Source organism: Alosa pseudoharengus, unplaced genomic scaffold (genome assembly GCF_046254945.1).
Source record: "Alosa pseudoharengus isolate Yale_2024_CS ecotype anadromous, Long Island Sound unplaced genomic scaffold, YU_APseudo_1.1 YU_APseudo_1.1_scf_7, whole genome shotgun sequence".
NCBI classification, from domain to species: Eukaryota; Metazoa; Chordata; class Actinopteri; order Clupeiformes; family Clupeidae; genus Alosa; species Alosa pseudoharengus.
Genome location: NW_027468859.1, coordinates 19036353 through 19063752, shown reverse-complemented (window position 1 = coordinate 19063752; position 27400 = coordinate 19036353). Strand labels below are relative to the sequence as shown.

General features: G+C 41.2%; 6 protein-coding genes across 6 annotated transcripts; 5 read left to right on the top strand and 1 right to left on the bottom strand.

Annotated features, from left to right (window-relative positions):
- Nucleotides 1-57: 57 nt before the first annotated feature.
- Nucleotides 58-3305, top strand: hsdl1 (hydroxysteroid dehydrogenase like 1). Its single transcript, XM_076271839.1, has 4 exons — nt 58-482; nt 647-1092; nt 1884-2111; nt 2461-3305. The coding sequence occupies exons 1-4, from the start codon at nt 263-265 to the stop codon at nt 2530-2532; spliced, it is 966 nt and encodes a 321-aa protein (XP_076127954.1). The 5' UTR covers nt 58-262; the 3' UTR covers nt 2533-3305.
- Nucleotides 3306-4928: 1623 nt separating this feature from the next.
- gja11 (gap junction protein, alpha 11) lies at nt 4929-6052 on the top strand. Its single transcript, XM_076271812.1, has one exon. The coding sequence runs from the start codon at nt 4929-4931 to the stop codon at nt 5820-5822; it is 894 nt and encodes a 297-aa protein (XP_076127927.1). The 3' UTR covers nt 5823-6052.
- A 1171-nt stretch (nt 6053-7223) lies between these two features.
- On the top strand, nt 7224-8507 carry LOC143109163 (gap junction Cx32.2 protein-like). Its single transcript, XM_076271811.1, has one exon. It carries the CDS (start codon nt 7224-7226, stop codon nt 8082-8084), a length of 861 nt encoding a protein of 286 aa, XP_076127926.1. The 3' UTR covers nt 8085-8507.
- Nucleotides 8508-11021: 2514 nt separating this feature from the next.
- LOC143109150 (gap junction Cx32.2 protein-like) lies at nt 11022-11801 on the top strand. The gene has a single exon (XM_076271792.1). It carries the CDS (start codon nt 11022-11024, stop codon nt 11745-11747), a length of 726 nt encoding a protein of 241 aa, XP_076127907.1. The 3' UTR covers nt 11748-11801.
- Nucleotides 11802-16798: 4997 nt separating this feature from the next.
- LOC143109354 (gap junction Cx32.2 protein-like) lies at nt 16799-18480 on the bottom strand. Its single transcript, XM_076272066.1, has 2 exons — nt 18446-18480; nt 16799-17933 (listed from the first exon to the last, which is right to left on the bottom strand). Exon 2 carries the CDS (start codon nt 17908-17910, stop codon nt 17179-17181), a length of 732 nt encoding a protein of 243 aa, XP_076128181.1. The 5' UTR covers nt 17911-17933; nt 18446-18480; the 3' UTR covers nt 16799-17178.
- A 2149-nt stretch (nt 18481-20629) lies between these two features.
- Nucleotides 20630-22528, top strand: LOC143109896 (gap junction Cx32.2 protein-like). Its single transcript, XM_076272702.1, has 2 exons — nt 20630-20768; nt 21146-22528. The coding sequence occupies exon 2, from the start codon at nt 21162-21164 to the stop codon at nt 21960-21962; it is 801 nt and encodes a 266-aa protein (XP_076128817.1). The 5' UTR covers nt 20630-20768; nt 21146-21161; the 3' UTR covers nt 21963-22528.
- Nucleotides 22529-27400: the final 4872 nt, after the last annotated feature.

The window sequence follows — 27400 nt, the reverse complement described above, 5'->3', positions numbered from 1 at the left end:
TTTCCCCGAAAGGTCACGTGGTTTTGTTTGTCAAAATCTCTTCCGGTATGGGATGCGCAAGCCCTTGTGAAGCCTATAGCTGCAGTTTGTCACCTTATAGTTTTTGCGTTACAACAACAACTTTAATCCAGTGTTTAAATACGTAGAGGTACGTATAGGTTGATGAGCTAGTAGGGTACAGTATAGTTTGTAGTGTAGTACACGCGCTGTAGTGGGATAATTCCTAATTTGCCAGTCAGTTAAACCTAAACTCGTGACAGCTATGGCTGCGGTGGACAGCTTTCACCTTTTGTACAGAGAAATTGCGCGGTCCTGCAATTGTTATGTAGAGACTCTAGCCCTGGTCGGAGCATTGTACACAGCCAGTAAAGCGGTCATTGTAACTCGGGACTGTTATAGACTGCTTAGACTTCATTTTATACCTCGACTAGTCAATAACAGAGACCTTGTGCGGTCATATGGAGAATGGGCTGTCATTTATGGTGAGTAGGCTGTTGGTTGTTTTGTGCTGTTAATACTCTTCTTGTTTTAACATCAGACTGATTTGATGAAACACGTTTCACACTGCATAAATTGCATTGGCCCATCTAGCCTATCTCTCTGTCTAAATCTGTGCCCAAACCTTTTCTTGCTTTCTTTGACATAGGGTCATCCGAGACACTGGCAGTAGCATATGCCGAGGAGCTGGCCAAGTATGGCATCAATATTATTCTGATCAGCTCTGATATCAGAAGTCTGACCAGCACAGCCAAGGGCCTCTCTGAAGTCTATGGTGTGGAGGCCATCTTGGTCGAGGCAGATTTCTGCCGCGGTCAGTCTGTCTGCAAACCCATCCAAGACGCTATTAGGGACAAGGACGTGGGCTTTGTGGTAAACAGTCTGGACACCTCTCTGAACCTCCGTCAGTGCTTCACGGACCTGTCGGAGGGAAGGCTATGGGACGCACTGAACAGGAGCATCACTGCAGCCAGCCTGGTGACACGCCTGGCTCTACCTGGGATGGTGGAGAGGAGACGGGGGGCAGTGGTAAACATCTCCTCGGGGGCCTGTAGTCGACCCCTCCCCAACAAGGCAGTACTCTCAGCATCCACGGTCAGTTTTGTAAGAAGATTAGAGTCTCTGATTACAGGCATTGTTCTAATCTTAAACCTAAGGCGTGTTTCCATTATGGGATTAAACACAGGTGTCTGCAGAGAAGCGTAAGACTTTGTTTGTCTCTGTGTCTAAGACTGGACCAAGGTCAATGTCTAGATGGCCGCAGTTCAATTTTGGTTCGTCATGGAAATGAGCTATTACAAACCGAATGTAACAAACAGTCCAAACACCAGCGTTTGCATTTCTTAAACCACAAACAGATTTTAATGATATATGTGTTCATGTTGGATTGTATTATGTATTAAGAGTTTTTCATGCATTGGTGTTTGACAAAGAGCATCCACATTCCACACAGATCTCACAGTCAGATCACAGATAACAACCATTTGCCTTTCATTTACAACCTTACACCTTACAGTCATTAACACGAATGTATTCATGGCACAGAATGTACCGGTATACAGAGTCTGAATTCCCAGAGAAGCAAGAGCAATATCTATGTAAACGTCCTAAAGGCATTCCAACTTTAAATTAGCTTGAAGAGTTTGAACACAAAAGTGCTTGACTGCCACGGAGGTAACCTCTGTGAGTGGTTGCGACCAATTTCCCTGAATGTGGAATTTTATAAGGCTTGTAGTTCTGAAGGGACAGGCAAGGTCAGCCTAGCACTCAGCTTTGTTTGCTGTTGAAGTTTACACACAAATCCCTTCGGAATTCCTGTGTGAAATGAAACGCTTCTGAGCACATAGTCTCCTGCCCTAACTACTCTGCACTTCCCCTCTTGTCAGGCTTACCTGGACTACTTCAGTCGTGCACTACACTACGAGTTTGGCCACCGGGGCATCTTTGTACAGAGCTTGTTCCCTTGTCGCGTGGCCTTGCAGGCACCCGAGGAGGGGGGTCGGGAGATCACAAGCAGCTGGCTGGTCCCTCCAGCTCAGGTCTACGCCCGCCATGCGGTGTCCACTCTGGGTGTCTCCCACCGGACCACTGGCTACTGGCCACACTCCTTACAGGTACAGTGCGTTGAGGCACGGCATATCTTTTTTTTTCCCATTTATATCTTTACAGTTATGAATTAAACATAGATAAATTATTAAAGCATTGATCAATTTATTCAGGTAAATAAAGGAATCATTTCAGCCATAGGCACAACAGTATGTAGATGACTTGAAGATGACTTGTAGATGACTTGATTCTTTTACATGTGCATAAAGCGTTGGCTTTATGCTCATGTAAAAGAATAATCCAATAACCATAATCCCCCCCCCCCCCCCCCCCACACACACACACACACACACGCACACACACCAACCACACACACACATACTTTCTCTCTCTCTCTTCCCGTACACTTTCCTGCAGCTTGGACTGGTCCATTGGGCTCCTGAGTGGATGTGGACGCTGGGATCCCGTATGCTGGCCACCACTGCCTGAGACAGACATCGCCACCCAGGCTTGAATGGTTCTCCATGACTTATCCTTATGTTGCTCCACTGAACAATTAGGTAGAGTCCACCGTCTCCAGTTTTAGACTAGAGTCTGGTATCTCCATAAAGGTTCAGATAAATGGTTAATTTACTACGCACCCTTTCCATTCCATAGAGGCTGTTGTGAAGTATTATGTGTTTTTAAAATCCTCTATGATTTAAGCCTCTTGTTGTACCATCATACAGTGTTAATTTGCAGTGGTACAACAACAATTCTCTTCTTTCATGCAAAAACAATTCCAAGTCCTTGGATATTGCATATTTATTTTCCTGTAGGTGTGATTTGTGGGAATTGATAGGTTGTTTTGAGAAAGAGTGTTTTACTCTTTAGAAGACAAAGTCATTTCAAAGAACGATCAGGTAGATTTTCTTTGGATTGATTGTGGTTTCTTTGAGAAACTGTACTATTTAGGCTGGTTTGACTTGAACTTCATCTAGATTCAGTTGTGTTATAAACAACTATTTAACATCCACATGAGCACTCCATATGAACAGAAATGGTAGTGGCATAAAAAATAAATACATAAATAAAAATCTATATTTAAAGTGGTGTGGTGTCATTAGGCAATACCAGTGATCTCTGATTTAACACAATCAGTGTCTGATTTGTGTATTTGTAAAGGCAGTAGATCCATAGCAGTCTGGCTGGAGGATATCAATCCCTTCTGTGCTTCTGTCATGAGAATTTGGAGAACTTTAATAAAAAAGTTTGATGCTTCACATGTTGTTGGATGTTTTTAACATTTTAATTGTGTGTAGTCTGAATTATATTTATAATTAGGGCAATTCGATGAAAGAATGAAAGAACTGATGTACAACTTCAAGAAAAGTAAGATAGATAGATAGATAAGGAATGGAAATATCGCTATGAAGTTATGCTTCAGCTATAAAGAAATACAACAAAAGGCTATGCATGTGTTTGGAATGTCTGTTTAAATACTACAGAGTGCCCTATACAGTAAGCCACTGAATAGTGGTTATTCACTAATATAGTGCACAATGTAAGGGATGAGTGTCTGTTCTGATCACAAGCTGTTTGATAAAATAACAAACATGACGGCAAGCATTATGGGAGTTGTAGTTTTGTTTTATTTTGACTGGAGCCACAGCAAGAATATCCTTATCCACTTCATCCCCGCGGTCTTCTGCCACTCTGCAAGACAAGACAGCCTGTGCCAAGACCTGGCATTCACCTTTCTCTCTTAGGTAAGCATAAAAAAAGTATTTCTAAATAGTCTGTATGTACATGTATGTGTGCATAATGATGTTTATGACAATGACATCATATGTATTTCTCTTAGTAGTGCATTATTTACAGTTATACAGTAATTTCCTATGTATTAGTCACATTATGTTTAAGCCGCAGGACAGTGTTTTATGCAAGTTAAAAGAAACAAACCCATATTAATACCATATTAACTGGCCCGTTTATTAACCTCATAGCTGAAGAAATTTTGCTAAATTGATGTATAAACCCCGGCTAATAGTTGGGAAATTACAGTATGACGTATGACCAAATAGGATTGATTGCACAATTGGTATCACAAAGGCAGATGACTAACTTAACACTCTGAAATATAAATATTGTATATTGTATGTTACTCTATTCAAATGTTCATTAGGATTTTCAAGCAAGGCATTGAATTTGCAGTCAAGAAATATAGTTTATTTAAAAATAGTAATGATTCATTAAAAGTCAGTTTCCTAAGCATGAAACCAGACTGGATGAAATGAGAGTTATACATCTTCACATCTATACATCTTACACATCTTCTTTTAGCATCGCTTTCTTTATGGATTAAAGCCTCAATATATATCAATGGATACTTGGATACTTCAAGAATAAACATGTGCATGTATAACTATGTATTCTAAGAACTCTATTTTTGCCTTTTTAATGTAGTTATAAATGTGGCTGTACGATACTTCAAAGTCCCATTTCGCTTGGCAGTTTCTGGGAAGTTTTAGATTATGTTAACACAATTAGAAAATGTTTGGGTTTCAACAAGACTAAAGCCTTGATTTACACCAGATTTGAACTAGCTGTTCTTAAACAAGATAGCCATGAATCCTGGTTTTATCAATCAGCAGAAATTTTGGTGCAAGAGACTTGATTATGTCATCCTTGAGGTGCAGAACCCTTCAAATTAAATAAACATAGGGCAGAAAATGAGATTGCAGGTCAGTGTGTTCCCAGTTACCATCCCTTATCTGTTAAAATTACAACATTTTCTTTCTCCTCTTTCTACATCTCTCTGTATGTCCCCCTCTCTCTTTCCTGTTTCTCCCCCTCCTCTCAACCCCCCTGCAGGTGTTCCCACAATTAAAACAGCTGAACTGGATATGGGTGAGTGGGACTTCCTTGGCCGGCTGCTAGACAAGGTGCAGGCCCACTCCACGGTGATCGGGAAGATCTGGCTGACCGTGCTGTTTGTCTTCCGCATCCTGGTCCTGGGGGCGGGCGCCGAGAAGGTCTGGGGAGATGAGCAGTCCGACTTCGTCTGCAACACCAACCAGCCGGGCTGCGAGAACGTCTGCTACGACGACGCCTTCCCCATCTCGCACGTGCGCTTTTGGGTGCTGCAGATCCTCTCGGTCTCCACACCGACGCTGGTATACCTCGGGCACGTGCTGCACGTGGTCCACGTGGAGAAGAGGACTCGTGCCCGAATGAGCAAGCAGGTCCCAGATCAGCAGGTCAACTTGTTCCTCCTGAAGGGCTATAAGGTGCCCAAGTACAGCAAGGACAACGGCAAGGTCAGCATTCGCGGACGCCTCCTGCGGAGCTACATTATCAGCCTCTTCATGAAAATCCTCCTGGAGGTGGCCTTCATCCTGGGCCAGTACTACCTGTACGGCATCACGCTGCACGCCCGCTATGTCTGCAGCAAGTTCCCCTGCCCGCACGAGGTGGACTGCTTCCTGTCCCGGCCCACCGAGAAGTCAGTGTTCATCTGGTTCATGCTGGTGGTGGCGTCCATATCGCTGCTCCTCAACGTGGTCGAGATGGTCTACCTGACGGTCAAGAAGATCAAGGAGTGCCTGAATCGGCGGCAGGACTACACGGTCACTCCCGTCACGCCCGTGCTAGAGCGGCGGGACCTCAAGGCCAAGGAGCAAGGAGTGATCGAGAACTGGCTGAATAGGGACGTGGAGCTGCTGCAGAAGAAGGAGCAGGCCACCAAGAGCGTGACGTCCGAGGACAACAGCGGCAACATGGAGGAGGTGCAAATCTGATCCCGAGTGGCAGAGCAGTCTGCGCAAACATGCGGTACTCCCATGCGCTCGCCCGCCAGTGTAAACATTGCTTGAGAGGAGGTCGCGTGTCTGGATTGAGTGTTTAGACACATGTCCAGAGGCAGTGCCTCAGTAGCCCAAAGTGTATTGTAAACATAGGCTGTTCTTTCTATTAGCTGCATGAATTGCATAACAGAGCAGACAGCAATTTTGACTGCTTGTTTTGTTTACTTTTTTCCTCATCATTCATAAGGTACTGTATATGTTTGAGTGGAAGTTTGTGTAATGTCATATTTTCAAATAAAGTGCATGCATTTGGATTACGAATGGATTATGATCTTGAGTGTGTGTTCACTTGAAATCATATTAGGGTGTTCACGTATTTCTATAAAGAGTTACTATACAGACCTCTGGTCATGGTCAGAGTCTGTTAACGCACTTGGAATGATGACAAGTAAGTTTTTTTGTAAGTTTGTAAGTTTGTAAAGTACTCAAGGTAAATGAGTGAGCCTCTGTACAGCATTGGGAACATAATCATTAAACCATAGACGAAATGAGTGACTGACAACTTAGTTAACCAATGCTTGTGGTCCAAGACTCATAAATAAAATGAATTTTTCTGTTATCCTGCTAAGATATAGATAAATGTGGCGGTATAGATAAATGTGGTGTCTTTGCTTCATACAAGAAAGAAATGTCATACATAACTCTGTCAATTATTAATGATCCATGGGGAGAAAGTCTGTTCAAAATCCAGCCTCTCTTTTGCTGATCAGACGTGACAGTTAGCTATATTCTGAGGATTTCGCAAGATTGACGAGGGCCAAAACTCAAGGTTCAACCCCAGCAGGTGATTAGTTGGGTTGAAGCTGTGCTGGAGGAAAGAGTTTGTTTCAGCTCAAGGTAAGGTACAAAAAAATATGAGTTGCCTTATTCACTGACAATTGAAGCCTGTTGATTTCTACAATTAGGGGTAATCATGTTATTACTTTCCAAAGACCATAAGAAAAAATATCTCTTCTTTTTTCAAAAAAGTCCAAAAAACTTTTGTCTAAGTTTAATGATAATTGTGGTTTTGTTGCACCATCACTGTGACCGTTTTTTTTTTTTTAATTATACTGGAGCCACATGGGTTACCATTATCAGCAAATGTGTCTTTGAAAAAGTTGTTGATCTTCAATTTAAACTAGTAAATGGGATTTGATTGTTGCTTTTTTGTACTCAATTTTTCTATAAGAATGGATAGCTGTAATTCTTCAGACGGTTGTTTGCTGTAGAATCTCTGTAGAAGCTGTAGAATTAATGCTTGAATTTTATCACACAAAAAGTATAGGTAACACTGACAGCAGACTAATGCTATTTTGTTTGATTTTAAATAGGAGAAACTGAACATAACAGAAAATGGGGGATTTAGGATTCCTTTCAAAGCTGCTGGAAGAAGTCAATAACCACTCCACAGTCATTGGAAAAGTATGGATGACCGTCCTATTTTTGTTCCGAATCATGGTTCTGGGTGCCGGGGCAGAAAAAGTGTGGGATGATGAACATTCTAATTTAGTGTGCAACACCAAGCAACCTGGTTGCGAGCAGGTGTGTTACGACTGGCAGTTCCCCATCTCCCACATTCGGTTCTGGGTGCTGCAGATCATCTTCGTCTCCACGCCGACCCTGATGTACCTCGGCCACGCCATGCACATCATCTCCAAGGAGAACAAGCTACGCGAGCGGATCCAGAGGCACGAAGAGAACGTGAAGTCGCCGAAGTACACCGACGACAAAGGCCATGTGAGGATCAAGGGCCAGCTCCTCGGCAGCTACCTGACGCAGCTCTTCTTCAAGATCCTCCTGGAGATCGGCTTCATTGTGGGCCAGTACTACCTCTACGGCTTCGTCATGGTGCCCATGTTCTCCTGCTCCCAGTCGCCCTGCCCCTTCACGGTGGCCTGCTACATGTCGCGACCCACCGAGAAGACCATCTTCATCATCTTCATGCTGGGCGTGGCCTGCGTGTCCCTGCTGCTCAGTGTGGTCGAGCTTTTCTACCTCCTCTGTTCTAGGGTGCGATGCGGCCGTCGCGGTGGTCGCCACCGCCACGGTCTCGGCGCCACCGCACCACCACACTCCAGCCCACCCAGCTGGACCCCCCGCATGGAGCTGGACACCGTGGCCCAGAACCAGCTCAACACGTTGCACGGTGAACACCAGAGCCTGGGCGGCAGCTTGGACGGCGCCAAGGATGATAGGCTGCTGGGGGGTCACTGAAGCTGATATGACCGTCACAGTTCCATGTTTTGTGTTAGATTGTCCTGAAAAGTCACATATATAGGAGATATTCGTCACAAGGCAGTGTCTGGGAAGTTTTAACCTATTCATGTTTCAGGAGAGAGGTTATTTTGTATCTTGGTCTCCATGATATTCGTGAGATAGTGGGTGTGAGGGTATGATTGTTGATCTTGTGTTAACAAAACCTTGTTGTGTTGATTACGTGCTGCCTGTTGTAAATCAATTTTTAAGTTATTGAACTGTCATGTGTAAGGTAACATTTTTGCACAGCATTTGTATATAAGTCAGAAAAAGTTATATGTAGAACATTATATTTAGATAAGCATTGTTTTGGGACAGATTACGTATTTATCATGCAAATACTGTAAAAAAATAACTGTGTAAGTTTCTATGTCTTGTGGATCTTTGACACTGTTTTCAATAAAAAATTATTTCAAATCTGAGCTCTGGTGTGAAGCCTTTTGAGATGAACCTGGACACTAATCCACCTAAATATTCTGGAATAAATCTATTCCTCCAAATGAATCTGCACAGCATGTACAGAACATAAGCACAATTGCCTATAATAAAAAAAAAACTGATAAAATGATGATATGCAGACTGCAAAAAAGTAAGCATTATGGAGTTTTGTTCTAAAACTAACTACCAAACTACTTAACCAACCTTGCAAACATTACCAACAATTACCACAGTAAATGCCCAGGGGTAATGAGTTAGCACAGACAGTCTTCATAAACAGAACTCATCTCTATTTCACCTTTCTTATTTTGGCCTAGTCAAGAGATTAAACATGTCAACGTTTCGGCCGCAAGGCCTTCATCAGAGCATTACCAATAGTTACTAATTGTCACTGACAGAAGCTTGCTGAGATGTTAACAGGTGTCTGTTGGTACTATATACATTCACATGACCTGATACCCATGATATTATATCAAGCTTTAATTTGAAGATAATACTGAAATTAGTAAACATACTTTAAAAAGTGGCAGATTCTTGCACTTTAACATTTAGGAAGATAAAACGATTAATAAAAAGATAATAAATCACTACAATAGTACAAATCAGCTGTTAAAGAATAAGGTTGACTGTAATGGGTCAATCAAATAACAAATGTAGCAATGTGAGCTATGTTCTAAAGGCCAGACTATAACATGTATTCACCAGTCTTATTTGTTAGACCGATGGAGAATCAAAAGCTCTGATTTGGACAAAATTCTTACTTATCTCAGCACTGTTAATCATTGAATGGTATGTACCCAAACTCTTGACACAGACTTTTTTCCTCATGTTTCTGATTTATCATTTGCAGATGTCAACGTGACAGACCGCCCGTACGTAGACTTGTGCAATCTCATAGGAACAGTTCAAGGTAGCGACCAGGTACAGACATTTTATCATTCAGACTCTGCAGTGTGTGATTTAGATTGTGGCAAGCTGAGCACAAGGTAAGGCAATACATTTACTTTCATGTACGTACATGTACAAGTAATTCTACTTTTTCTTTTTAAAATGTGATGTCTTTACTCCATAGCATCTATGTCTAGGTAGCACCTACTGTAGGTTATTTAAAAAGGCATGACATGATACCAGCTGAGTTGACCATATTATTTTTCACTTATGTAACATGCATAATACAGTGTACAAAATGTATTCTTTGTATGTTTTTGCGGTTGACGGTTTTAGATTTAAATGATACATAGTTTAGTTTAGTTTATTGAGTATCAGCCTTATTGCAGGTTTATAAAAAACATACAAGCAACTGTCATCATAAATACTGAATTATTTGTGCTATTACACTAAAAACATATTTTTAAAAAATATCATATTATATACATATATACTAATTATATTATTACATTACATTATATACTAAAACATAGGCTAAAATATGTCAAATGAGTGAAATCTACAATCCGTTGTCATTCAAGAGTCCGCACATGTACTGTATGAGATTGGTGATTTTCTGTATCTCTCAGTTCTGCATCTTGGAATGGACAGTTTGTTTTAATTTCTTGTTATTCAATCTGTGAGCATTTCTCTAGGAGGAGGTAGCCAGTTTTTGTAGCTGGACTTTTTGGCCAAGTCCAGACACAATTGAGTGCACCTCTCTGTTAGTGTGCGTAGTCCAAGAATAGATGTTACTGTCTGTACAGGTCTCAAGGTAATAACTAATAATTAATACTTGTATGCTTTATTCTGAGGAACTGTTTGATAGTGACAGCTGTTGACAAATAATGATAGCTGTTTAGTAATGGTGTTGTATGGTTTATTCTGAGGGACTGTTATTTGATGCTTCTCATTTTAGCATCTGGCATATCAAATCTTTGTAACTTCTTTCCTAATTGTACCAGATTATTGGATGTATTGCACATCTTGACATCCAGACTAGATTATGAAGTGCAGTACTATCATAGTAACTGCAATAGGGGGAGTGTACCTACTGTATGTTCCCCGGGTCCTATGTTCCCCGGTCCCATACAAAGCGACCCTTTTTTAAAACCCTAACCATAACCCTAACTCTAACCCCGAGCGGGGAACATAGGAAAAATTTTTCCCCCTCTGCACTTTAACTCATGTTTTGCTGAACCTCTGTCACCTACTGTAGCCAAAGTATTTGGTATGAACCAAGCCAAGGTGTCCAGCCAAGTGAACACATCCTTTTGTGCATTGTGGTTCCTGGAATGCTTGACAGGACATACAGTAGATCTTAGTGATAGTACAACCAATCTCATCAACTATTCCTGGGCATTTTGGGACATGAGGTCAAAATTAGAAGTCACCAGAACGTCAATGTTGTCAAACCTTGGCATCCTCAATCTTTATGATATATAACATTTATTAAAGATATTGCCTGCAATTTATTCTCAACTTTCTTCGACAATTATTACATAACTATTTGTCTATTTTACAGACAAAATGGGAGAATGGGGATTCCTGTCTTCATTGCTGGAAAAGGTGCAAGCCCACTCCACGGTCATCGGGAAGGTGTGGATGACTGTTCTGTTCCTTTTTCGGATCATGGTGCTGGGAGCCGGCATTGAGAAAGTTTGGGGCGATGAGCAGTCCAAGATGGTCTGTAATACCCAACAGCCGGGTTGCAAAAACGTGTGCTACGACAGGGCCTTCCCCATCTCCCACGTTCGTCTCTGGGTGATGCAAATTATCTTCATCTCCACGCCGACCCTGATATACCTGGGTCACGTCATCCACGTCACACAGAAGGAGAAAAAGCTCAGGGAGAAACTGCAGAGCAATGCAGAGAAGCAAGGGCTGAAGATGCCCAAGTACACAGACGACAAGGGCAAGGTCTACATCAAGGGCAGCCTCCTGGGCAGCTACATGACCAGCCTGGTGTTCAAGATGATCCTGGAGGTTGCGTTCATCGTGGGCCAGTACTACCTCTACGGCTTTGTGTTTGTGCCCAAGATAGAGTGCGAAGGGGACCCGTGCCCCTACAAGGTGGAGTGCTTCATGTCGCGGCCCACAGAGAAGACCATCTTCATCATCTTCATGCTGGCGGTGTCCTGCGTGTCCCTGCTGCTGACCGTGGTGGAGATCTTCTACCTGATGTGCAGGAGTAGCAAGAGAGGCCCCGGCTACAGTGGAAGACACCAGTTGGATTACAGTGCAGGGAAAATTTAACACTCAACTTCAGTGGTCAAACAAGAAAACACAGACAGACAGGCAGACATAGTTACTAGTCACATACTGAGAAGACAGTGATTTATGTTGGGCGTGGTGGAGCAGCGGCAATGTCACCAACGGACAATCGGTTGGCCTGAGTTTGATTCCCGCCATTGTGAGTTCATACCACATTGGATGAAAGTGTCTGCTAAATATCAGTCTTTAACTTTAAAGGAGAAATCGGTTTTACAAGTTTACAAGTTTGTAGCAACTCGAGCTAGGTAAAACAGATTGTTTTGGGGGTTTTTCGTCCGACAGTTCTTGGTGACCTCGAGAAACGGATTTCTCCTTTAACTTTAACTTTATTCACCAAACCAGGTATCCATGAGATGATTCTGGAGGAGTAACCAATGGATAGAATGAACAAATGATAGCTAGATAGATAGATGTGTATATTGTACAATGAAGAACATTGGTGTATTTATTTGCTGTTTTTTACGTGTATCAGAGGGAATGTTTTCATTGCTGTAAAAATGAATGGACATATTGTGAGTGTTGAAATGAGATGCATCACTTTACATGAGACTATACAATGTTTAAAATGAGATTGCACTGTATGTGAAGGACGGAAGGAAAAGCCTTAGTTCCTTCTGAAGGTCTGTAAGAAAAAAGGCATAAGTTTCAAAGGATTTTCCCATCAATTTAGCAAAAAATTCAAACTAAATTATACGTTAACACCGATATTTGCATTTACATCAGAATTGTCCTGTCACTCTGTTCCAGTATTTTGTAATTGATATGCAACTTGTTTCATAAACACTGCAGTAACAATTAAATGTAAATAAAATGTCATATTTACAGCAATTCAAATGTTTAACAATGCTGACAGAACATTGTGATGAAAATACATTGTTTTTGTTTCTATATTTATATTTTTGATTTGTCACTTCACATTTGTTAATTAAAAGGATAAAAAAAGATCTTATTTCGTGTCCGTTCACCATCAGATTTTATTAAGCTGTGTACCTCATTTATTGCAGAAAAGTACAGAACCCCAGCATTAAGTTTTCTTTGTGCATATCACGACAATGTGTGCTTATTTTGCTTAAGTGCATGCTCATTTTACTAAATCATGCTCTCATTATACTAGAATGTGCATTCAGAATAATGTCACAATAATTTATCGATATTCTCTCAATAATTCTTCTCTCAGGAGTTCCTGATAGCATAGTTCCTCATAGCATATTCTTCCCTGCTGAAGCCTGCCTGAACTCTATGATCCCCCGACTAGCTAAACGTGCACGCTGTGCTTACTTCACTTCATGCTGGCCCTAACTTGGTTTATTACCACCAAATAGTTAATATCTCAGCACAGATTCTACCATTTTTGAGTGGATGGGTCAAAAGGTCTTCAACAAACCAGATAGGTGCTGTGTGGATGGAACAAGAAAGGCCCTCAACACACTATGCAGTGATTTCATTGGGGTGTTACAATCAAGAAACATGTCTTATCTGATGTATGGTCAAGCTTCAGCTAACAGCATTCTGACTCTGCAAATATGGTCCAAATATGGTCTCATGCAACAACCACGTCACCACCAGCCAAGGCTAAGGCTACTAAGGCTAGGGGTCACTGTGTGGATCTGCATAATAACCTGAAACAACCTGTCAAGAAATGATCTCTGTTGACAGCCATGAGTGATGGGGCAAGCAAATAAAGGTGAAACAACACGATACAACTATACCTTTGTCCTATGTCGTCGCCATACAATTCTATTTTCATAATTTCATAAATGAAGAGTTTGGTTCCAAAACGCTATATCTCCATTTTTACATAAAAAAATCATGTTATTTGATTGTGTATTTCAGGTCATATCAATACAACTGCAGTTTTGCTGTTTTGATTGAGTAAAGATAAATCAAATAACAATAACCCAATTACAGTTGCACTAAAATTACCTGGAAAACAAAATGTAAAAAAATGATTTATGAAAATCTGTTGAAATGGAGGATATACCGTTTTGGAACCAAACTCTTCGTTTCACTCAGCAGTACATCCTTTAGCCATCAAAGGAGCTTTACATGAATGAACAGAACTGACTGTTCTAAGGCCATCATATAGCTCCTGGAAATACATTAGCATAAGCTAATGTTCACTATACAGAGGAGAAGTAGGTTTGGACCTACAGAAAAGTACAGAAGAGTATGGTGAGTTGGATGGGAAACCGTGTCTGCCATGTATTGCCAAAGTGAGTGCAAATGATAGCAGTCTACTATGATCTCAAAATGTAATGGCAGTCCCAGGGCTTATTTCATGGACAGAAGTACCTTTATTTTGCCTTATGGGCAAAAAACACATACATTCATTTTGAAACCAAACCCTCTGTCCACGATCAGTTAGCTTTTTGTCCACCAAACACTGAAGAGAGCACTTCCTTACATGTACAGAAAATGGAAAATGGAGGACTGAAGAGTAAGTAAGCTCTTTTTTATTTATCAAAATGTAATTCTGTCCACAACACATAATAGATGTCTAAGGCCATCATTTATGCATAAGCAAAGGCTGGTTGAACTTTCATAGATGTAAGTATTTTGCTCTGTACAAAATTAATTATGTCACAGGCTTTATTACTGAAGTAACACCTTGCACCAAAGGCCTTTCTACAACTAATACATTTTGTGAGTCAGTTTAAAGAATGAGTTTCGTCACAAAATAGCATTCTGTCATGGAAACAAGGCATGTCACACTTGCTGCAACATATCTTCTCATTCTCTTGCCTCACGTGCCTACAATCTTAAGTGTTAAAAGGACGTTTTTTTTTCTTGTCATTGTCAATTTGTGATTCCTGAAAGGTCAAAGACACATGTTTATTGTTGGAATAATATACCAACAATATTAAATTAATTTAATTAGGCACACTAAAAACTGACACATTGTGTGTTTGCTCAACACAATTTTGAGTCAAGAATTTTAACACAGCAATTGTGTGGCTGAGTGAAAAGGTGAAAGACAGAGTTCAGCTATCTAACAAAAAAAGTAAGCAAACAAACATTTTTGCAGGTACTCATTGTGGTTTTTTTTTTTTGAGATAGCTGAAATCTGTTTTTCCCTTTTTAGAGTGAACTGTTTATCCTATAGTTAAGTTAAGTTATACTTTATTAGTCCTGTAAGAAATTTGTTCTCTGCATTTTACCTATCCGGGGGTGGTGTACACACATTCATACACACACACACTCAAAGCAGTGAGCTCACTAGGAGCACACATACACACCTGGACTCGTGAACAGCCATTATTCCAGCTCCTGGGGAGCAGTTACTGTAGGGGTTAGGTGCCTTGCTCAAGTGGCTCCCCCACCCACATTGTTCCTACCAGTCAGGGATTAAACCGGCCACCCTTTGGACACAAGTCTGATTCCCTGACCAGTAGGCCACAGGTGCACATCATTAGTATGTTATATGCCTGGAAACAGTGAGAACTGCCAGCATGAGTTGCATCATACTGTCATGTTTGTTGTGCCATATGGTGAACCACTGATGAACTGGGGTCACCCGCACTATGTGACGTGACGCAATTTATATGTTTGTCAACTTCGACCCAAAGCTGTTTATGTTCCAGCCAAGTACACATGAACTGTGCATACATGGAGTAGCCCAGCCAGACCTCCTTTTGGACAATTAACTAATCCCGGCGCAGTGAGCTGCCTGCAACAACAGCGGCGCTCGGGGAGCAATGAGGGGTTAGGTGCTTTGCTCAAGGGCACTTCAGCCATGCCTACTGGTCAGGGTTCGACCCGGCAACCCTCCAGTTACAAGTCCGAAGCGCTAACCAGTAGGCCACAGCTGCCCTCTCTCAAAATTGTGACTGTAAAATTGTACATAATCCTAGTCCAAGGCCAGACCACCTTCAGGCACTACAGTACAAACTAAGACGTTTGTGGGGTGATGGACACCGATGAAAGCAACAGAAAATCCAACAGTTTAGTAAGAGATTTAATTGTGGGTTGATATTCTAAACAGTGCATGAGTGCATGTCAGCTTTTCTGACCTGTTAGTGTGATAAGTGGTGCCAGATCCAACTGCACCGACATCTGTGATGCTGATGCCACCTACTGGCCAGGTAATGGGAGTTGGACAGTCCCAGGTGTCATGTTTTCATTGTAATTTCTGGCTTTTTCAATTCACCTTTTTGTAATTGTTTACACTTGATGTGAACATGTAGGGGACAAGTGTGTTTAAACAAATACATTATATAGAGAGCCTAAGTTACGCCCTTCTAGGCCTATCTCCAGTCCATAGGACCTCTCTTCTGGAAGAAAAATATAAATGGGAGTCAATGGAGAGATAACAATTATTTTTTGGTCCTGTTCAAATTGTGCCATGAATTTCACATATGATATGTATGAATTTAGAAGATACATTTTCACGTCCAGAAAGTACTGTTGTTTGACAGACTGCAAAAGTTATGTTTTGCATGAATCCGCTCTTTGGACTACATCTCTTGTCTCTAATACATCACCAACAGTGAAACGATGAGGCTGTGCTGTCATGCTAGCTAACAGTTACATCTTGCTTTCAGCTATGTCACTTAACAATAGTTTATGGACAGTTGGACAAATATACCTTACTTGGTATGTTTTATCCTGTGATTCATGATCTTTTCATCAACCAGGGAAGCCTAAGTAAGACCATTGCTGATATGCTTGTAGGCCTACTGTACATTGCGGTGAGACTAACTCATTGCCTGTGAATGGGCTAACGTCACTAACGCGACTGATGGGTTTGTAGTCATTGGAATGATGAACTTTGACAATGTTGTAATTCAATAGTAACGAGACAAACTGCAACTTTCTGTATAGGCCTACATCAAAATTTGTCTTTTAAATTGACAAACATCATATCTGTAATCCAAGGCACACGTCACAATTATTAGGTTTACAACACATCAATTTATCTTAGTTTCATTAACCAACTACAATTTGGTTTGTGTTTGTCTTTTTGTTTTTATTTTTGTATAAAAAACAGAAGAATATGAACAGACTTGAAATACCATACATTAGATACTCTCTCTGGCAACTAAAAGTGATGATGACATTTCAAACTTGGGAGAAAATTGAATACACTGCATAATTGATTAAGTTTTTTGATTGTCACACAAAATAATAGAAAAGCATTAGAAGTATGCAATAATGTTTTGAGTAATTCTTGCATTGTTTTGCAAGACTGACTTTCTTTTCAGAAGACTGCCCTATGTGCTGACACAGCCTTCTGTCTACAGTGGGTGCACAAATCCAAATCCTCTGTAGACTATTACAGCCAGACACACAAGGAAAAACCAGACAAGGTGTTCTCAAAGTCTGCCTTTTCTTCAGTCAAAGTCAGTCAGTGACATTTAACTTGTTATGTTAAAATTCATTGTGCATGAAAGAGTGAGATTTTAATAAGTGTCCTTCAGCAAAACGTCTTGTGATTCGTCATCGCTGGTGTCGGAGGATAGCCCTGGGTCCTGCGACTCTTCACTCGGGCACAGATGAGGTAGACGATCTCAGCGACGTTGAGCAGCAGAGACACGCAGGACACCACCAGCATGAAGATGATGAAGATGGTCTTTTCCCTGGGTCGGGACATGAAGCACTCGACCGTCCCATGACAGGGGTAAGCCTCGCACTCCAGCTTGGGCTGCAGCACAAAGCCGTAGAGGTAGTACTGACCGATCATGAAGGCCAACTCCAGCAGGATCCTGACGACGAGGTTTAGTATGTAGCTACGAAACAGGACGCCTCTGATGAAGACCTTGCCCTTCTCGTTGGTGTACTTAAGCGCCTTCAAATCCTTGGTCTCGTCGTTTTCTCGTAGTTTTTCTCGAATCTTCTCTTCCTGGTGCATGATGTGTATCACGTGAGCCAGGTAGACTAAGGTGGGGGTGGAGACGAAGATGATCTGCATCACCCAGAAGCGAACGTGGGAGATGGGGAAGGCCTGATTGTAGCACACATTTTTACACCCACGCCTTGTCGTATCGCACACCATCATGGACTGCTCGTCGCCCCAAACTTTCTCGACACCGGCCCCCAGCACCATGATCCTGAAGACGAACAGGACAGTCATCCATACCTTCCCGATGACTGTGGAGTGCGACTGGACCTTGTTCAATAACTTGGAGAGAAATCCCCAGTCCCCCATTTCATCTGATTGCCAGCAACAGTCTAAATGAAAACAGATTAAAAATGTGTCATGCTTACAGGCGATTTCTATTCATTTTGAGATAGTATTGAGATAGAAAGATAATATTGTTGAACTATACACCAAACAGCTCTGACATATGTGCACATATTAGTGCCAGTGACATTATTTTTACCAAAGAATTTATTTTATTCAAAATAAAACTGCACAATCTGAGTAAATAAGTGTGATTACATTATTGCTCAAACAAAAAGGTCTAGAAAAATGTGCTATATAAATAAAGTCAAGTTAAGTTCTATTATATAGCGCATTTCTTCCTCCTTTTTACAAAATAAAATTACTGAAGTAACTTGACTTGGCTAGATAAACATAATGGTAACATAATGGTAATTGTACTCAAGTACTGTACTCAAGTAAATGTACTCCGTTACTGTCTGGCTCTGAACATAATGAACACAAAGTCTGCCTTACAGTAGTGACTACTCTTATCTAAAATAACATGACATTGACATGACATGATGAAAAATCTGCTTACCTTGGAAGACCTCTTATCAGTAATTACTTGACGAACGCGAGAACGACTGTTTTACCAAATGGAAGCTTCTTATAGCACCATCACCAAATTCCTCACTGTGTGTCATCTCACAGATGTAGCAACTCTGGATCTCTACTCCTCCTCCTTCTCCCAGCAGCACGTACTTCATGAAGAGGCCTCAGTGGTTTCTGAGAAAAGGAAAGCTGAGAGATCACTTACAGAACAGGGTTTACAAATCAATATATTAAAATTAAAAATCAAATTAAATCAGGTTTCTAGGCCAAGTATACTTGCGTATACAAGGAATTTGGTCTCCCATCCGTGAATTAGTGAACACACGGAGCACACAGTGAGGTAAAGCACACACTAACCTGGAGCAGTGAGCTGCCTTGCTACAGCGGTGCTCGGGGAGCAGTGAGGGGTTAGGTGCCTTGCTCAAGGGCACTTCAGCCGTTCCTACTGGTCGGGGATCGAACTGGCAACCCTTCAGTTCCAAGCCCAAAGCCCTAACCAGTAAGCCACAACTGCCCCATTACAAATAAAGAGAGACACATTTGTTTGGTTCATTTACTGATCACATGAACTTTTGGCCATAAAATGGAGTACAAGTCAGGTTTTAATAAAAGAGCTATTTTCATTTATTCATTCAGCAAATTGTGTTTGTCCGGGGCATTAAAGCATTGCAAATATATTAACTTCTGTGAGTTTCTGTGGGTATGATTTATAAAACTGTGCATTTTCAGTGCCTTGCTCTGTCAGTTTAACCTCAACTTCCATTTACAGGTACAGTACACATACTAATTGAGTTCAATTCAGACCTATAACACCTGGGTCTTGGCAATTTTCTGTATGAATGGCATGGAGGAGGAAGTTATTCCCTGTGTGTGTGAATGCAGGAAAATGTTCAAACAACATCACTGAATGTAAAATTACATTTGGGGCCACTGTCAGTAAAATGTGCTATCAAACTCACACCTTTGGACTGTTAAATCTTAGTCCCCCATGTGAAATCATGACCAACTCCAGGCCATTGATTCTGCAATCAAGATAACTAATATTAGTTTCTACTTGCGTGTCTCTTCCACTGGCTCCCCGCAGGGTTGTGTACTCTCACCTCTACTATACATCCTCTACACTACCGATTGTAGGAGCCAGTATAGAAATAGACACTGAAATATGCTGATGATACAGTTATTGTCAGTTTACTGCAGAAACATGAATCTCAGCATGGGCCAGTGGTTGACGAGTTTGTCAGTTGGTGCGACAGGTCTTTTCTGCAGCTTAACACCTCTAAAACCAAGGCAGGAGGCAGGTTATGAGGAAAGCAGATGCCATATTGGACTGTGTAAATCACCCCCTTCATTGTTCTTTTGAGGTCCTCCCCTCAGGCCGGAGATAATGATTTTATATCAAGTGCAATTCGGTTGCTAAATTTGCACAATTCTTGGACCTAGATGAGGAGTAGTGTAACAGTGTTTTTTAACCAGTAGTTTGTGTTATTTATTTATATGTGATAGTGGTGTTTACCTGTTGTGCTACCTGTATGTAGGGGCAGCCGTGGCCTACCAGTTAGCGTTTCGGACTTGTAACCGGAGGGTTGCTGGTTCGAACCCTGACCAGTAGGCACGGCTGAAGTGTCCTTGAGCAAGGCACCTAACCCCTCACTGCTCCCCGAGCGCCATTGTTGTTGCAGGCAGCTCACTGCGCCGGGATTAGTGTGTGCTTCACCTCATTGTGTGTTCACTGTGTGCTGAGTGTGTTTCACTAATTCACAGATTGGGATAAATGCAGACCAAATTTCCCTCACGGGATCAAAAGAGTATATATACTTATACTTATGTTTACCTGGCTGCAAGACAAGTTTCCCTTAGGGGACAATAAACTGAAACTGAACTTAACTGTACTTTCAGAGGACACAGTACAATCTGAGGACTAAGACAGATTTCCATCCAGGGCCTCTTTTAGTTGAGTCAATCATGCCATTGACTGCCATTTGACATATTTTGGACTTGGCCAATGTCAGGATATGACACAGCAACACCAAGCACAAGAAGTGAGAAATGATTGAGAAATCTACAAGGGAAAAAAGGAAATGTGAACAGACCACACTGGTTATAACTGGTTATGTGTGGGACGTCAAAAGGCGTCTACCATATGGTCTGAATCATTCTTCCACCTGATCATGTCCTTAGTCTCTATAAGACATTTCTCTCTTGGTGTCCATTTTAAATATCGTGTTCCAAGTTACAGTGCTTACAGTGTCATTTCAGACAGGAGATCAAGCTGCTCAGCCTGCTTTTGAATAACTCAGCAAATCATCCAGGTAGGACTAATTTTCAAAAATGTTTAGTTTTCACAATTAGAATTGGATGTCTTTTAAATACATTTTCCCAAACTTCCTTAATTATCACATTATTATTGATAATGATTTTATAATAATATTTACATATAGCATTTAAAGTTTCTGACAAAGTAGTTTAGGATGCTAGTGAGAACAATATACATGTTTATTTTTCCTTAGGTGACGATAATACCAACTTGCAATGATACTTCTTCTATTATTACTTCTATTATTACCTATTACTACTACTACTATATTTCTAGCTATAGTTGCAGAATAATTCCAGACTATCTGTTTTACTAGTCAGAGGCTACCACTATAACACAATGTAAAATGCTGGTCGTTCATTTCTTTGCTAGGATTTGACCCGGCAATATGGGCGACTTTGGGTTCCTGTCCAAGCTGCTGGACAAGGTGGCAATGCACTCCACCGTGGTGGGGAAGGTGTGGATGAGCGTCCTCTTCCTCTTCCGTATCATGGTGCTGGGTGCCGGCGTGGAGAGCGTGTGGGGTGATGAGCAGTCAAACCTGGTGTGTGACACCACGCGCAGGGGGTGCGAAAACGTCTGCTACGACTGGCAGTTCCCCATCTCGCACGTGCGCTTCTGGGTGCTGCAGATCATCTTCGTGTCCACGCCCACGCTCCTCTATCTTGGCCACGCTGTGCATGTCATCCACAGGGAGAAGAAGCTCCATGAGCAGGCCAAGAATGCCACCAGTGATTGCACGCTACTCAAGCGACCCAAGTACACTGACGAGCGGGGCCGCGTTCAGATCAGGGGCGTACTCCTGCGCAGCTACCTGGCCCAGCTGTTCTTCAAAATCCTCCTGGAGACCGCCTTCATCGTGGGCCAGTACTACCTCTACGGCTTCTACATGACAGCCAAATTTACGTGCGAGCGTTACCCGTGCGCGCTTAAGACGGAGTGCTTCATGTCGCGGCCCATGGAGAAGACCATCTTCATCATTTTCCAGCTGGTGGTGGCCTGCGTTTCCCTGTTCCTCAACATCCTGGAGGGGTTCTACCTCCTCTGCAGACAGCTGAAGAGGAGAGATCGCGCTAGGAACCAGCCCGACACCAGCTTTCCAATGACCTATCAGCCACGCATTGACATGGTGGACGCCCTGAAACAGAACAAAGCCAACATGTCCTACGATGGGGAAAAGCCCCTTTGATTGATGTCAAACAGACTGCAGGTACAGTAGGTTTCTTTCAAAACAGTAGCATGAAAGGGCAGTAAGTGCTTCTCAGAAAACTCTTCTTCATCATCTCTGCAGGATCATGTTTTTCAGAGACAGGTTCTGGTACTGACACACATTTAAATATGTAATTATCCAAAAATGCGACACACCTCTTACTGCACTGTCACTGGTTCATTTTGTGTTACTTGGTACACTTTATTAGGTACACGCGTTAGAGAAAAGTTTTTATTGCTGTCACAAGAATATTTTTTCATTGGTTTGTTATAGATTTTCATATCATTATTGAGTTTGCAATATTCCTAAGTCAAAGCCTGATTTATCACTCACTTAATACACTAGATGTTCTTCAATCATGTAGTCCTTATACTTGAATTTGTTATTTGTTATTCATTATTCCATTTGTTACACTGTGCAGTTTTGTCTATGTGTGTGTACATGCTTTTATTGCTACATTATTGTCTATTTTGTAAATATTTGAAATGCAATTTGGGACAATCTATCCCTTTCAATGTCACAGAATAAAATCAGGAACAATAGAATGCAGATGTAAACTCAGGGCTTCTTTTAAAACAAAAAAAACTGGCAGTGTTTATAATAAGTAAGTGGTTAATGCGCTAGCATGCAGTAGCCATAAATGTTGTGGGTTCAGTTCCCGGCTTCCACCGTTATGATCTTGAGCAAGGCACTTGACCCTGAGTTGCTCCCGGGACAATGTAACAATGCCCTTGTAATATAATTGATATGTAAGTCACTTTGGAAAAAGCACTCTGCTAAATTAATCAAAATTAAATTTAATTTAAATTTCACATTTAAATTTACATAAATAAATAATATGTAAATGTAAAAACCAAAGGGCCATGATGGGCAAACCAAGGCATGAGCATGGCATTAAAAAACAATATCTGTCTCAACTTCACGGCACATCTTCCTCTGAACAAACAATAACACACAAAGGCAAAGCTTATATACACACATAATCAACACATTGGGCACAGGTGAGTAATGAAACATCAGGAAACGTCAGGAAAAAACAAATGAGAGAAATACTAAAGCACTGGAGACTGACTCTGCATACAGCGCTGGAGCAGAAACCTGGACAGGGGTGGACCGTAGCCGGAACAGGGGAAACAAGACGATGATCTGTTACAGACTATGGTTGTGTCTTCTGTCAGTCAGTATACTGCTAGTGTGCACTGAGTGCTTACCTGTGTTGTGCCCACTTTTCGATGGTTAGTTTTGTCCCAATATCTGCACTAAACTAAGTATTTGAAGTGTGCAAAGTAGGCGGTTTCACAGCCTGACTAGGCAAAGATAAGAAACATAACTTAAGACATACTTTTTTCTTCCTCAAGGAAACTTGACTGTCACAACAGCACCATCCTGTGCATAGGGAAAAAAACACACCCATAAAAGTAAAATAGGTTTAAAAAAAAAAGAAGTAAATGTGTAAATACATAAATACAATTAAAACAGAAATTTCCACCCTCTACTGACGGAGCTGGATTTCTCAAGTAAGCCTGGTCAGTCATTAGGCATCCCTCACTTTCATGCCACATCCCCAGCACTCCACTGCATGAAAAAATGCACTAAACACTACAGACTTATAGACCATCTGCCACACCTTGTTGCATTTGTACTGCTACATGTCTATTTGTTAAATGTACAAAGAGTTTAACATCTACCGCAGTCAAATTCCTTGTAAGTATACTTAGCCAATAAAAAATGATTCTGATTCTGACTCACAAAGACAGACACACATGAAAAAGGGCCTCTGGAATAAAGATCAGTAAGTTGTTCTGCAACTTGCCTTGTTTGGATCATGGCCCTTCTGTCGTCATACGGCATTGTTCCAAATGATAGAGTACTCAGTATGCCACAGGGTGGCAGCACAACACAGTAGTCACTAAACATGATGTACTCCAATCAAATCAAAATGATGTACTTAAATTACCCCTGAAAACATACAGTACCAAAACCAATTAATTCAGGGGCCCTTAATTTGTTAAACAGGCCCTTAATTTTACCTTAAAATGCCATTTTTATACAATGTGGAGTTAAGCTTCAAGCCGCATATCAGTAAAGTTACTCAGACAGCCTATTTCCACCTGAGAAACATTGCCAAAGTGCAGCCCTTTTTAATTCAACAAGATACAGAAAACAAATTAATGCCTTTATTACTAGCAGGTTATGTAACATGTACTGTTCATGTACTATGTAAATAGTTCCAGACGGGAGACATCTATCAGTCTGTAGTTCACTTCATTAACTGTTCCTCAACACAGCCTTACTTACTTCCTCTCTGTCCATCACCTTATATGTTCCCTATTCAACAGGTACACGTCTGCTCTCGCTACATCTCCCCCCTTTAGTTACTAGTCAGACACTCAAAAGAACTTCTTTTGTTTTTACTGTATTTGTAGATAAACTTGAACAGTAAACATATTTAACCTGAGCATTAAACATTTGAGTCACCTTAGCTGCTGGTTGTGTGTGTGAAGTCATAGTCTCTGGCGAAGGCTGCAAACTCCGCTGCAGAGAACTGGGGGCCATTGTCTGAGATTACAGTCTCTGGGACTCCATGACGGTCAAAAATAGACTTAAACTTTCCTGTCACGTGGGCTGTGGTGGTGGAGGTAAGGTTAGCCACTTCTATATAACGCGAGTAGTCAATAACTACAAGGTACATGTCAGGATCTGGCCTGGACTGTTGAGATTGTGCCACCCTGGTGGCCATTTTGTGTATTGTCCTGTGTTTGTTTTTGCCTTTTCCTCATGTGCCTTGTGTTACCTGCCTGTCACCTGTCTTTGTCTCCGCCCCATCTCCTTATTTGGTCTATGCTTCCTGTCTTGTTAGTTTTCCCTCCATTTCTGCCTCCTCACCTGTTCCCTGTTATTGTCTCGTTGGTTTCGTCCAGTCCTCTGTCTTTCTGTTAATTGGTATGTGTATTTCTACCCTCCTGTTTCTCTGTTCCTTGTTGGAATGTCTTTCTGTTTCACCTTGTCACCATGCTGCTTTGTAAAATGCTGCATTAAAACCACAAAAAGTCTACATGAAATAAATGTGAGAAACTGAGCTTTCATTCCCAAACACTCACTAGACTAAGTGCAGTGGCAAGTTTGATGTTGTTTGGATTAGTAGGCTAATGCATGTATGCATTTGTGGTCTTAATGCAACATTTTACAAAGCACTAACAGGGCCACCAAGGACTGTGAGCAAATAAACAGCAGAAAAAACTATTTAGCAAGCAGAAATGTCCCAGCCCGGTGTTTAGGATGCATCATAGACAGGTTATCTTTCAGGTATATCTTCCATTAGAAAACCACCGTGTGGCTAACTATATTTGGCTCCTGTTAACATGGTCAGAAAAGAATGAGATGACAGTCGAAAGATACATACAGTGATGTTATCAATTTGCTTGGTATAACCGCATTTATGTTTTCACAAATACACCAACAATCAAACTGGCCTCCATCACTCAGCCAATGCTAACGGTAACATTATTTTACCTAGGACTTGATAACATTAAGCTTGTATAAGATTAACGTACCTGCAGTAAAAACCAAGCATGTCCGATAAACATTCTTAGGTTTATTTCATTTATTAAGAAGAAATGGGAATTACATTTCATGTGAAAATCATCCTACCCTTATTAGACATTCTCTGCCATAAGCTACAGTGTTGTCCTTGTAGGAAGCGTCTACTGTTTTTCCAACCTACAAGATTAACTTCCAACTTAACAAGTTACGTGTGTCTTGCAGCAAGATGCTGCGCCATCTGTTGCACAAACTACGTAACGGCAATACTGGAAATGCAGCCGGGAATATTCGGTTTTCCTTTACTGAATTTATAATTATGTATCGGCCGTTATAATTGCCAATACCGATAGTATGAGCGTGCCTGTGTGTGTGCGTGTGTGTTTATGTGTGTGTTTGTGTGTGTGCGTGTCTGTGTGTGTGGATGTGTGTGCATGCGTGTGTGTCTGTCCTTGTGTGTTTTGTGTGCATGCGTACAGTACGTGTGTGTGTGCACTGCCGTAGTGACGAGGTGGTTTCGGTTGTGGTGCAGGATCGCTCTGGGAGTGTCAATGATGTATGACCTTGCTTCCGTCTGTCTTATCACTGTTCCCTTCTCCTTTGTGTCCTTTACCCAGACATGGTCACCTGGTGTCTTGTGAGATGTTGAGCTCTGTGTCTTTTGTTGAAGTTCCAGCTCAATCTCTGTTTCTTCTTCTGTTCCTCCTCTTTGAGTTTGGATATGTCAGTCCAGACTGGGTTGAGAGATGACAGAGTAACCGGAACTGTTGTTCTGAGCTATACCGGCCCATTGACAGCTGTGCTGGACTGTACCCGTTGGTGAGTGGTGGCCATGAATGCCAGATACAGGTCTTTTTCTTCCTGGAGGAGGCCTTTAACTGTTTAGCTCTGCCTCTCCATTGCTCTGAGTGTATCTGGGGCTGGATGTTGTTTGTATGAACCCCCACTGTGTTGCAAACTGAGTGAAGCATTCAGACAAGAACTGGGGTCCATTGTCTGTCCTGACATCAGACGTTATGCCATGCCTGGCCTGGTTATTCTCTTTCTTTCATAAAGGTGCTTGTTTTCAATCAGTCCTGAGAAAGGCACAAAAGTCGAGTGGAAGAAGAAGAAAAAAGTGTATTTAGTCAATCCCAGAGTCTTCACTCTGATCTCAGACCTTGTTGACCATGAGTGGACCTTCCAGTGATGTTTAAGGATGGTATGGAAAAGGTAAACTGGACATTATATACACCACAGCTGTTGTGTTAGCTGGAAGACAATTGTCTGGTACAGTTTGTACATGTTCTAGTTTATTGTACTGTTTTTTGTACTTTAACTAAGTCAAGGTAAACCTGATAGTTCCATGGATGTCTTTAGATTAAAATTGCTTAACTGGAGGTGTACAATAATTCATATAAATAAAGGAATAATTCACTTTAAAGTTACATTCAGAAGTCCCATAGGTTTTCAATCCATAATTGGTGGATGTCATTTATGTTGCAAGATTTCACATTTTTGCTTCCTTTTATGGATTATTTTATTTTGATAATATGAAAATGATACACTGTATGTGCACTAATACCACATTGTGGTTAGATTAGAACAGTAGACTTAAATGGTCTGAAATGGTCTTAAATGGTCTTTCCTGACACATTGTTACAGTTTGTAAGTTTAAAACTATGCTTACTGAATAATAAATAGTTTCAATATTCTATGTTTTTTTTTTTTTTAATGTAAAACAAATTTTAATAGTTTTTTTCCCACTGTAAAATATCCAAATTAAGTAATGTTTTTTAACGGTAGTATCTGGATTACTTTAGTATTTTACCGTACAAGTAAAAGTACGTTTTTACTTAAAAAAATGTTTTACCATTAAAAATAACAAATTTCCATGT

What these genes read in the sequence shown, in the direction of transcription:
- hsdl1 (XM_076271839.1), top strand. Translation starts at nt 263, where the DNA reads ATGGCTGCGGTGGACAGCTTTCACCTTTTGTACAGAGAAATTGCGCGG. An exon ending in AGAATGGGCTGTCATTTATG is followed by an intron (nt 483 to 646) that starts GTGAGTAGGCTG and finishes TCTTTGACATAG; the next exon opens with GGTCATCCGAGACACTGGCA. An exon ending in ACTGGCCACACTCCTTACAG is followed by an intron (nt 2,112 to 2,460) that starts GTACAGTGCGTT and finishes ACTTTCCTGCAG; the next exon opens with CTTGGACTGGTCCATTGGGC.
- gja11 (XM_076271812.1), top strand. Translation starts at nt 4,929, where the DNA reads ATGGGTGAGTGGGACTTCCTTGGCCGGCTGCTAGACAAGGTGCAGGCC.
- LOC143109163 (XM_076271811.1), top strand. Translation starts at nt 7,224, where the DNA reads ATGGGGGATTTAGGATTCCTTTCAAAGCTGCTGGAAGAAGTCAATAAC.
- LOC143109150 (XM_076271792.1), top strand. Translation starts at nt 11,022, where the DNA reads ATGGGAGAATGGGGATTCCTGTCTTCATTGCTGGAAAAGGTGCAAGCC.
- LOC143109354 (XM_076272066.1), bottom strand. Translation starts at nt 17,910, where the DNA reads ATGGGGGACTGGGGATTTCTCTCCAAGTTATTGAACAAGGTCCAGTCG.
- LOC143109896 (XM_076272702.1), top strand. Translation starts at nt 21,162, where the DNA reads ATGGGCGACTTTGGGTTCCTGTCCAAGCTGCTGGACAAGGTGGCAATG.